Genomic DNA, 12,383 nt, shown 5'->3' on the forward strand with positions numbered 1-12,383 from the left:
GATGGCAATATTCGGGCAGTGAAGAAGCTGTACAGGGTAGGGTGCAGGGCAATCATTCATTATGCAGGGGAACACATGGCGCATCACACTCGGCAAAGGAGATACCATATTTGCCTGAATATAGGCTGCACTTTTTTCCCTATAATTGGGGTTTAGCGCAGGGATGCGCAATTCATAACGCCCGACGCCCGGGACAAGTTTTTTCTTTTTCATTTAGCCCTGCAAGCAGCAGTGCTAGGATCCAGATCACCTGCAGCTCTGCAGGGGACCTGGATCCTCCTCTCCGGCAGCCGTGGACGTCTGCGCGATGCTCGTAGACAACCTCCTCTGCCGGAACTTCCGCCGGGGCTTCTATGGTGGAGCACCGGCGTGACATAACATTCCGGTGCTCGACCATAGAAGCCCCGCGCATTGGGCAGACGTCCACCGGCCGGCCCAGCTAGACACTAGGGAGCCTGAGGGTGCATTGGTAAGTCTGCGGGGGGGGGGACACTTCTAGGGAGCAGAGTGGCATTTCAGGGGGGCAGATTGGCATTTCTAGGGGGCAAAGTGGCATTTCTAGGGGGATAAAGCATATCTGGGGGACAGAGTGGCATATCTATAAAGAAAAAAAGAGCATATTTATATCTATAAGTAAGGTGCATTACAAATTAAGGGGGGGACCTTAAAATGGCTATTGGTTTTCTGTCTGTATATAACATATGCTCACTAACTGCATAATAGATACCAAAAATGTAACAATACATGTATTCCTGTTCATTAGATAAAATACTGTTTTACCATTCCACTCATGTGTATTTTTTCTTTAAAAATAATTTTTTTCTTTAAAAAAGCAGCAAACTACTCTATACCGCTTCTTCACTGCCCAGTGACGCTCGGCATGACGCAGAGGTCTAAAGAAACAGAACTTGCACTCCCAACACAGGAATTAAGAAGGAAATCTTTAAGATAAAAAAATAATAATAAATTAATAATAAATAAATAATATTATTATAATAATAAATAATAATAATTATAATAATAAAATATTTCTAAGGGAATTATAACAATTGAAAACAAAAAGCAGTTTTGTTAAGTTTATTAATTATTAACAATAACAATTATAATAATAATAATGGATCTAATAAACAGGTCGATTATCCGCAGCAAGAAAAACTCCAAGTTTAGAACTTTATGAACCTTCAGAATGTTTTTCTCATTAATAAAACTAGAAAAAAGGGATCCTGATCGTGTGTCTTTATTTTAGGATGCAAGGAAGAAGAGTCTTGGTGTCGTCTGGCAGATTTACAAGACTCCACAAAAGAATATTTCACATGCATCATTTACCCAGAAACACGGAAATGCAGGAATACAAATGACCCGGTGCCCGACCGATGCGATATCGCCTTAAACAGCAATCCCCAGCTCTTACATAGCAGAAAAGGTTTGTGTTCATCAATGCGTTAACCTGTTACACACACAACGGGCTGCAATTGATTCATTTTATATATATATATATATATATATATATATATATTAATATATATTCATATTAATATATTTGTATTAATATATATATATATATTTCTATTAATATATATGTTGGTTTCTTTCTGCAGAGATTCTGGGTAACAAGGTGAAACACTTTTACACGAATTTACCGTACCGCAAACTAACTGAAATATCTGTGAGGAACAAGATTAGCATGACTGGGAAAAGTGTATCAAACGGGTAAGAAAGTAGCAATTATAAGAAATGCATAGTTATGGGTAAAATTGATAGTCCTTAAATATTTAATGGTTGAAAGTTATCCCTATGATGCTCTGCAGTTCTGGCTTCCCTATGTTTATATAGTTTGTTTACTTAAAAAAGTTTTTTTTTGTCTAAGAACATAGGGAGTTGATCAGAATAAAATATTGGAATATATACATTATGCAGTGTTACCCTAAAATGCAGGTTTTTGGCGGCTTCATGTAGTGTGTAAAAGTGAGCAGAAGCTGCCAGTCCCCTTAAATGTAATGTCATGTGCTTAGATCATATGCATACCTACACTACTGTTAAAAAGTTTGGGGTCACTTAGAAATTTCCTTGTTTCTGAAAAGCAGATTTTGTCCATTAAAATAACATGAAATGGATCAGAAATCCAGCGCAGACGGGGTTAATGCTGTAAATGTAGCTGGAAACAGCTGATTTGTAATAGAATCTCTTCATTGGCGTACAGAGAACCTTTATCACTCCCATCACTCCTGTGTTCCAATGGCCCTTTATCACTCCCATCACTCCTGTGTTCCAATGGCCCTTTACCACTCCCATCACTCCTGTGTTCCAATGGCCCTTTATCACTCCCATCACTCCTGTGTTCCAATGGCCCTTTATCACTCCCATCACTCCTGTGTTCCAATGGCATGTATTGCTCGCTGATGCAACTTTAAGCTTAAAAGGCTAATTGATGGTTAGAAAACCCTTTTGTAATTACGGTATGTTACAGCCAGAAATGTCCTTGTTTTCTATTAAAACAGCTCAGTGACCCCAAACTTTTGCAGTGGTAGTATAGTAGCTCTCCGAGTTCTGCCCAGAGTCTCCAGGTCACCATGGTCTGTCTTTGGGTTGCAGGAGAATGCTTAATATTTGGCGAATTTAATATTTTCTGTTTGTGCGCCTAGATTTTTCGAGTGTGAGCTCCAATGTGATGCAGACCCCTGCTGTAAAGGGTTCGGATATTTGCAGCAATCCAGACTGACAGGTAGTTCGTCATTGTCTTGGCTTATACATTTTTACCAAAACTCTGCTCTGATCATGGTGACTGTTTTGTGCTTTTACTTTTCAGTATATTCTTATTGAAGGCCTTTGACCTACTAAGGTCCTCTAGCACTATTGTCCTCTGCTGAGCTCTGCCTTGTGCCCTCTTGTGCTTATTTAGTATTTGCATTGTTCTTGAACATACCAGGGAACTTTCCAGGCATGTTCCGCACATTCTGCTCTTCGTGGGAGGGAACAGGGGTGGGCTAAGGGAAGAGGGGTGGGTTGTAGGCGGATCAAGGTTGGGGGTGGGCTTAGTCAACCACACTCTGCAACACCCAGATTTAGAAGGCTGCCCCAGAGCAACGGATTTAAGCTGTGATACCCTGTATCTCGAGGGCAAACCCGAGGAGTTACCAAGTACAGTCTTTAAGCCTTCAAGCCCAGACTAGGCTTTCAGAAGAATGATGATATCTACAGAAGTAGAAGAAGTCCTTTCATAAGCATGCAGGAGGCTGTGTTAAAAAGGAAAAAAAATATTAGGGATTAGAATGGAACAAACTAACTACATGGGTTACGGGCTTTTATCACCTGTGAAATGATGGCCATAATGTACATGTCAGGTTGCATTAATTGAGATCATGGCAATGGTCAGGAGAATGTTTCCCTCCATATGATGTAACCTCTACACCTAACTGGTGGCTGTAGACTTACAACTGCTGAGCAAGACGATTGAAGCAAGGGCTGAATGAGTTTTCCCCCACAATTTGTATTATTGCCAGGTCTGTTTTCTTTCTGCAGGATCAGAATTGCTGTGTTTAACCCTTGGAAGTCTGGGGATCCAGTCCTGCAGTGGTACAGACAGTAGCTCCTGGCGTGTTACCGACTGCAGTACTCTCAATGAAGGCATGGAGAGTCATCCCTTTGGGTGGTTCCAGAAGCCAGGTGAGCACCTAGAGGTCCAAATAAAATCATAAAAATATAAACTCCTCCTTTTGTGCGCTAATAATGGACGTTTTAGGGTAGCAGTTGCTTTTTGTTTTAAATGTAATAATTTAGTACCACGCTGGTCCTTTTTTTTTTGTAATGATTATTTTATCCACATACTCAGAACCTTATCTATAAATCTTGACCCTTCTGTCACTCTTTTACGCATCTCTCTCCAAAAATAATCCCATGGCAATAAACTTATTTTTCTTTTATTTTTTTGACCTTTTAGAAGACCGTCAATCCTTTACTTCTGCTCTCTGTCCAGCTACAGATGTTTCTATCAAGGAGAAAGAAGGTAAATAATATGATAATGATCATGTATATATACAGAAACAGGTCCCTTTTAGCCAAAAAGGCTACATATGTCTATTGTTCTCCGTATCCTTAAGAAAATTAAAATAATGGCAGGACACGGACTAGATCCTGGATGTTAGATGCTCATGTACCCACTTTTCCTTGAGGTGGTGTCCCGTAAAGCTAGTGGACCCTGAAGGAACATAGGCTTCGTTGAGCAAAATCTTTGGTACCAAAGGAAACAGATGTGTGTGGGTCACATTATTTGTTTAACTTTGATATATGGTCATGCTTTATGGATGTTACCTCTTGGTATAAAAAGACAGGCCTTCTCCTCCGTGGTTCTGAGAAGATACGGAAAAGAGATGCTTTGTATAAATGATAATATGTAGTTCTGTGATTGGCTGAAGCAGGTACATCGTTTTCAACCAAAATTAGTCTGGGCTGATTTTCAGTCTCATGGTGAGATTTAAAAACCTTCTGATGCATGGAGCTCCTAGAGCAGGTCGGCATGCTAGTGGGAATGGTTTTATTAAACATCTTGATCTAGGCCTCGTCTCACCTGCTCTGCCAGCTCATCTGTGGTGGTAAAAAATGGAAGGAGTGAAGATATGAAGATATATGCTGTTACAGACAAATACATGTAAAAATACATTAAATTAAGAATACCCCTGAAAACTATATTTCCTGGGATGCTTGCCTAAAAAATCACATAGAGTGGGACAAAACAAAAGAGGAGAAAGGAAAGATGAAAAAGAAAGAGAGAGAGCAAGTAAAAGAAAGAAAGAAAGAAAGAGTGTGACAAAACAAAAGGGTAGAAAGGAAAGATGAAAAAGAAAGAGAGAGAGCGAGTAAAAGAAACAAAGAAAAAAAGAGAGGGACAACACAAAAAGGGAGAAAGGAAAGATGAAAAAGAACGCTACAGAGAGAAAGAGGGTGGCGAGACATAGAAAGAGGGGGGTAAGGAAGAGAGAGAAGAAAGGATAGTGAGAGGAAAACACGTAGGGAGAGATAAAAAAGCATTCTGTTATTTTTAAGTGTTCAAAATTTGACTTTTAGAATGTTAATTGCGGACTTTAAGTTCTAAAGACCCCTTTACTCTTTCAAGTTAAAAGGCACTCGATTCAGAAATAGCTAGACATACTTTATGCGACGGCGACGGCACCTCTGAAAGAAAAAAGAAAAGTAATCAACCAAACAAATGCCTCGATAGAGACGTCTTTCTAGAAAAAATCTTAAAAGGCAATAATTTCACAACAAACAACTTTTTTTCTTATTTTTTTTTTAAAAAAAATGTCTGTGTAAAATATTTACATGGATTACGTTAAAAATCATCTCCACAGGGCTCCTGGGTCTTTTTTGAAGGTAGGAGACAGGGGGAATATTTTAGTTTTTATCATTTTTTTTAAATAAAATTCTTCAGAATTTCTTTCAAAGGGACAGTTGATTTTTCTTTTTCGACGTTTTTTAAAGAGAAATGAAAGAGAAAGACGACAGCCAATCACATTAGAAGACGTGTTTCTAACATACATGTGACTGGCTGGTCTTTCAGTACGAGCCATACCACGTCTGCTGGGAGTCTGTTCCCCTTATCTACCACCCTCTCAGTAAAGTAGGACTTACTTACGTTCCAGCCTCCAACCCTCTTGTACTTTTATAAAGTAAGATATTTTAGATTTTAATTTACGAGGCTGTGAAATTGACTTCAACACAACCAAAGTCGCACAAAAAGTCAAAAAACCAATACCGGAAACCATTTAACAGACCTTTTCATTAGAATCTGTCGGAAAACATCTGTTTAGTCCATGGATTTTCGACTGCGGTAATAATTATTACTTTTTCATATTCGGAGATGTTTAGTGAGCCAAAAGCTGGGTTTGAGACGCGGGGGAGATATTGGAGGCTCGGCCAGCGGTTTCTGATCCTGAAATTCTAGGCACGATCTATGGTTAAAGGGACGGTTTAACGGCCCCTGACACCTTCTTAAAGAAGAACGCATATAAAAGTATTTTTCAAATAAAAAACAAAGCACGGATATAAACGAGAAGCTACAGCTTTTGTACTGCAGCTGCCTCTTTCTCCATGGTCTGACAAATCTTGCTACTGATTGGCTGATTGGAGCAGCCAATCAGTGGCAGAAAGTGCTGCACAACATTTAATAAATACAATTGTGTTATACATTAAACCCAAACATAACCTTATGTAAAGGTATACAATTATTTCTCCCCATATTTATATATTATAATATATATATATTATTATATAATTATATATTTATAAGTTACAGCCCCTCCTTGGAGGAAAATAATCGATTCTTCCTGCCCTTGTAAGGGGGTTGGGGGGAGATATTTAGAACACGTCAATTTCACGAATCGTCAGTATCCTCAAAAGTTAAATCCAAAATAGTAAAATATTATATGTATATATATTTTTATATATATATTATATTATATTATTTGGTTAAATAGTAAGATCCTGGTTTTACAAGAAATACAACGCACTTTGATCGAGACAAAGAAAAATATATATTAAAAAACTAAACAACCCCCAGTCCCCGACGATGATAAAATCTAAATATGGATGGACTATATATATATTAGGCAAAGAAGCGTCAGATCTTCCCGGCATCTATAATTTTAGAGTAGACATTCTGCCAAACTTTGTGTAATTACACAGCAAAAATTATATGTCTAGGAATGTTACACAAAAGTGTAGGTGGTGTGTCGCACACAGCTGTGAGACCTGCAAAAACACCCTGTTACTTGGGTCCCCCCCCCACCTATGTACTTGTTTTGGGGATATTTGATGAGCATTTGGGACTATTTTACACTTAAGGTCAATGGCAGTTGGTGGCAAAACATGTGTAACAATCAGTCTTTGGTCTCGTCTTAGATTCGGGAGCCATATTTCTATCCTGTGCATGCTTATATTCCCTCACTGTATTATTGTCTACCACTTCTGCTGGGAGGCAGTTCCACTTATCTACCACACCCCCAGTAAAGTAAAACTGAGAGGCTTATTACTTATAAGCCTCTGAACCTCTAGTTTTAGATTATGGCCTCCTGTACTTTGTTAAATCCCTTTAAGTATTTAAATGTTTCTATCGCATCTCCTCTCTCCTCCAAGCCGGGCATATTGAGATCCCTTAAACCAACAAAATAGCCTAACGTGGAATAATGGAAATCCTGGAAATAAAGGGGAACATTTCCATGTTATATAAGAGGGGTGCATTCCTTAAATATAATGAACCGTACATTTAACTATTAAAAATTAAATTAAAAAAATCCAGACCTTCTAAGGCTTAAATTTATTACTAGAAGCAGATCTATCGCCTACCCACAGCTTCACATTTTTGGTAGATTCCAGCTTGATCTATTTTGTGTTATTCCTCCCCACACTGGTATATCCTGGTAGTTTCATAAGGAGTAATGAGAATAATAATTTAAAGAAGTCCCTGATGTCCTTTTTTTCTATGGACAGCATTTTTTATGCCAATAAACACCACACCAGTCAATTTGTTTGATTTAATGCAACTCTCAAAACTAAAATGTGTGATAATTAATTCAATATTCTTTTTCATTCCCCCAAATACCGTGTATAATTTGAGCTTCTTTACCTGGAACTAGAGCTGGGACAGCATCTCGTTGCCCCCATATGTTATTTAGCCATAAGCCGTTTTTCAGTGTCAATGGCAACAACCTATCAATGCCTGCTTTTGTGTCACATGACAGAAAAAAAAAATTGACGATTGGACATTCAACTAGGAATAATGTTTTTAATATTCTCTTTATTTACAATTGTATAATTAATCAGAATTGACCAATAGCACTTTATAAAATTGATTGTATTATCATTATAATATACATTAGTTTAATCTCTTTTTTATACATATAACAGATATTAATAGACATTTATTAGTAATTATTATTAATAATTAAAATTCATTATATATATATATCTTTTTGGATGGATTTCATCCCATCCACTGAATACTTTTTGCTAATTCCACCTATTTGCATGTTGGCAGTTTTTATTCCACTGATAACGAATTTTTGGTGGTAGGAGAGGAATTCATCTTTAAGATCTTTAAGACACTGTTTAGATAAATGCCTTTAAACTTAACGTCTCCAAAACGATAAATTTTTATGAAAAGAACAAAGTTCAAGCTATAGGTCATTGTCATAAATGGATTCAGTTATGCTAAAACATGGCAAATTTGGCAACGCCAGTTACTCTTGGTAAATCTAACATCATGTTTTATTTCCCTCGTTTCCCAGGGTTACTGGATGATTGGCAGCTCTTAGATGCGTCGTCTGTGAGCATCGATTCATCGCTGACAGACTATGATTCGGTCCAGATCAGCGGAGACTCTCCTAAAACCATAGAAATAGCTCAAAATTACTGTTTATCAGGTATTGTTTAAGCTAATTCTGAATTTTAACAGTTTAACAGTCAATATGCTGTATATACTATGTAATATACTATCTATCTATCTACATATATATATATATATATATATATATACAGTATATATATATTATATATATGTATATTATATATGTATATATGTATATGTTTCGGTGATTTTTTCATATAATTATTATACTTATTAATTATAATTATTAGTAATTATTATTATTATATTAGACTTAACAAGTCTTGCACTCCCTACCACAACTTGATGCATCACCAAGGCTGACCTCAACACAAAGGCCATTCGTCCCCCCTACACTTAAATGTCATCTAAAGAAGTGACTGAAAAAGGCTTTATCGGAGGGCATTCGCATAAAGTGGCGGGGGCTTGGTCTGCCTCCCATGGCACCAGCCAGATGTGGGAAAATGCGCAGCATGTCTGGTCCTTTAGGGTTTATTCACTATAAAAGCGAGAGCTTTTAGGAGAGTTTGCAAGATAGTTGGTATTTTCAACTCCCTTCACTATCTGGTATAAAGGGCCAATGCTGGCAAGTATCTCCGTCAAGAGCTGAGCCCTGGAAGATGTTGGAGATGTGTCACCTGTTTGACTATGCATTATACGGGGCCAGGCAAGCTCTTCCTGCAGCAGAAGCTCACTGGAGTTGGACATCATTGAGCTGAACCATTCTCTTGTCAACTCTGTCTTTAATGAATAGACCCCTTTGTGTTGTTGTAGATCACTCCAAACTAACGTTACCCTCGTCTTTGTCTCCCCAGTCTGTTCCCGCGCTCAGTCTTGTGTTACCGCTACAGTTGAAGTTCTACAGACCAAAGTCCGTTGTCTTTTCTATCCCGAGACCCAGAGCTGCTACCATAATCTAAACAAGCATCAATGCAGCGTTTTAGTAAAGGAACCGGCTACTTACATCTTTCGGAAGAAAGGTAATGTCTGGAAGGCCTCGGTTTGTTAAACAGAAAATGCCGGAGACAGAAAAGGCTGACCTAAGAGATTATGAGAATCGTCCCATTTTCCCAATTAAAGTGTAAAGTAGGATTGTTATTCCATTTAAGGTTATCTCTGGCGTTGAATCCAGTCCAATGGCTTTATCAATATTTGATGTTTATTTAGAATATAATGGAATGCCTTTTATTAGCTATCTATCTATCTATCTAAACTAAGACCTAAAATTTCTACTCCGTGTCTATCTTGATGTTTCAGTTTCTACACGTTCATCAGTGACCATTTCATCCGGTGCGTCTCTGTTTGGCAAATCACAAGCCATTCAGATCGGATCAGATATAAAATATGTAAATCAGTTCCTTGGCATCCCTTACGCTGCTCCTCCGGTTGGTGATAACAGGTTCCGTCCTCCACAGCCGTATAACTGGACGGGCACATGGAATGCCACCACAACAAGGTAACCTACATGTCGTGTCTTTAACTGGGGGTAACCATTCTGAAATGGAACATTGGTCATCCAGATACTGGTGTTCATTGTCCTTGTCTCCCGAGTCTGTTGCTGGTCATCCAGATACTGGTGTTCATTGTCCTTGTCTCCCGAGTCTGTTGCTGGTCATCCAGATACTGGTGTTCATTGTCCTTGTGTCCCCAGTCTGTTGTTGGTCATCCAGATACTGGTGTTCATTGGCTTTTCACTATACCATTACTGACAATGACCTGTTTTGCTTAACATTCACTTTGAGGCCACAATACAAATGAAACTAAAGATTCTAAGAAATGAACACAGAGTGAGGAGGAAGAACTGTGGTCCTTTGGTGTTACTTTTCTTTATTTTAAGTCATCTGGGTTTTCCATTCATATTTTCTGATTTAAAAGGTATTGAATTGTTACTCATTACTTTATGAAATTATGGGTAACTTCACATGTGTTTGGTATTTTGTAGGTCTAGTTGCTTACAGCCAGGGGATGGAAAGGCCCAGTACGGCTCAGTTAGTGAAGACTGCCTCTATCTCAACGTATTTGTTCCTTACAATACTGTAAGTATTTTGTTTCCAAAACTATGTGTGTGTCATGGGAGCAACCATCTTAACTTCCTGATCACAAGATCTGCATTATGTCACTCCCCATTAAGTAATTCACATCTAATTGCAGCAGACGTGTTTATTCCAGGGGAGTAACTATAGTATTTGGCACCCCGGGGCGGATCCTATAGGTGGCTCCCCCGCTCCCTAAACTTTAAAATGTAAAAACACCCACACTCTTACTTACTCTCTCTCACACTATCTTAATATCTCCCTACCTTCTTCGCTGACCGCTTCTGTGTCCATGTCTCTTTTACTGCAGCTCCATTTCTTCTCTTGCCTCTTCGTCTGTCTTCTTTCTTCTGTCTTTTTTCTTCATCCTCTTCTCCCCAGTATCAGCTGCGTTGATCAGGCCTCGCAGAGAGCTTCCTCAAAATCGCGGCACCTCAAGGCTGTCTATGTGGCATGCGCTGTGGATCTATTCTTTTGCTAAAGTACTCCGGGAGGCCTGGTCAACAGGCGTATACTGAGAGGAGCGGCTGAAAAAAGAAGACAGAGGAAGAAGATGCGAGAAAAGAAGCGGAGCTATGGAGCTATGCAAGCATAATGCTCAATTAAATCTGTGAGATTTCTTTAAAGTCCAATAATAATTGAATTCAACTTTATACAGGGCCAGCTTATCCCCCAGATCATTAAACCAAACTTTTTTTTTTTTAATATTTTTTTAATTTTGCTTTGGGATCTTTAAATTTTTTTAATTTTGTGATTTAATTTAATTTTGTATTTTTATTTGTAGGGAACAGGCAAAGCTACCCTCCTTTATTTTCACAACAGCCCAAGTGACTACAGCGAAAACGGGCAAACCTTTGTTGACGGATCTTACATGGCGGCCGTGGGTGACATTATTGTTGTGACTGCGAGTTACAGAGTTGGCGTTTTTGGTTTTTTAAGCACTGGTAAGTTCCATGTTAGTCATCTGCTTTTGCTTGTTGGCTGATAAAATGGACCCACAGCTTATTATTAAAATAATTATGCTCCAAAGTCTATATAACAAAAATCCATATTTTTTATATATTTTTTTTTGCGTAATTGTATTTTTGTAATTTTATATATTACTTGTAAACAAATATTTATATAATAGAATACAATTCATTGCTAAATGGAAATAAAATCTGTCCACTGAAAAAAATATATAAATGAAAGTATTTATTAATAGATCCTTGTAAACTCTTTCAGACTTCAATCCCATTTTGTTACATTTCTAGGTAACACTACGCCGAGTGGAAACTGGGGTCTTTTTGATCAAGCCGCTGCCTTGAAATGGGTTCACGAAAACATTGGTCATTTTAGAGGAGACGCTGGGGTGGTTTCCATAGCTGCTGATCGAGCTGGGGCTGATATTGCCAGCATCCACTTATTATTGGCCGACACCACAGCTTTCAAAAGAGCCCTGCTTATGGTGAGTAAGAACCTTTCCTGTATTCATCTACATCGTCCTGCTAGAAGAAATACCAAATCGGTTTCTAGGCCTAGGGGAGCCGATCTGAAGCCACTGAGGCTCATTAGCAAAGACAGATCGTCCTAATGAGTGATCTGACTCCCCGGGGAACATGCAGGTGGGTGGTCCCACTGACATTGGCGAGTGGTCCCACTGCGTTTTTGGACAGGAAGTGCGTGGTGAGTGGAGCTCCCTTCTCCATGGTGACCAGGAGAATCGGCACTTTAGCCTGGAGAGTTCCCAGGAATGCCAACATGGCGCAGCTCAACTAGCCAGCTGGGGAGATCAGACATCCCCTCTCTTACGAGAGGGCAGAATGTGATGTGACGTCCCTGCACTAAGCAACAGAGGGTGCAAGAAAGAGACTCAATGCGCATGGAAAGTCTCCTGAGGACTCGGTGGTGCTGACCTACTTTAGGCCTAGGGCAATGACGTGTCATACATGTCAACATGGTTACGGTTTTAATCCCGACAGATGGAGAAATGC

General features: G+C 38.9%; 1 protein-coding gene across 1 annotated transcript in view; it reads left to right on the forward strand.

The window, feature by feature from the left end:
* TG (thyroglobulin) overlaps window positions 1-12,383 on the forward strand; it is an 82,718-nt gene that overhangs the window by 36,538 nt on the left and 33,797 nt on the right. The window contains exons 30-40 of the mRNA XM_053467920.1: window positions 1,247-1,423; window positions 1,599-1,710; window positions 2,643-2,722; window positions 3,520-3,663; window positions 3,938-4,003; window positions 8,280-8,414; window positions 9,193-9,357; window positions 9,635-9,833; window positions 10,320-10,413; window positions 11,195-11,354; window positions 11,664-11,857. Coding sequence (XP_053323895.1) covers window positions 1,247-1,423; window positions 1,599-1,710; window positions 2,643-2,722; window positions 3,520-3,663; window positions 3,938-4,003; window positions 8,280-8,414; window positions 9,193-9,357; window positions 9,635-9,833; window positions 10,320-10,413; window positions 11,195-11,354; window positions 11,664-11,857 — 1,526 coding nt within the window. The remainder of the gene's footprint in view (window positions 1-1,246; window positions 1,424-1,598; window positions 1,711-2,642; window positions 2,723-3,519; window positions 3,664-3,937; window positions 4,004-8,279; window positions 8,415-9,192; window positions 9,358-9,634; window positions 9,834-10,319; window positions 10,414-11,194; window positions 11,355-11,663; window positions 11,858-12,383) is intronic.

The sequence above is a fragment of the Spea bombifrons genome, chromosome 5 (assembly GCF_027358695.1).
Source record: "Spea bombifrons isolate aSpeBom1 chromosome 5, aSpeBom1.2.pri, whole genome shotgun sequence".
NCBI classification, from domain to species: Eukaryota; Metazoa; Chordata; class Amphibia; order Anura; family Pelobatidae; genus Spea; species Spea bombifrons.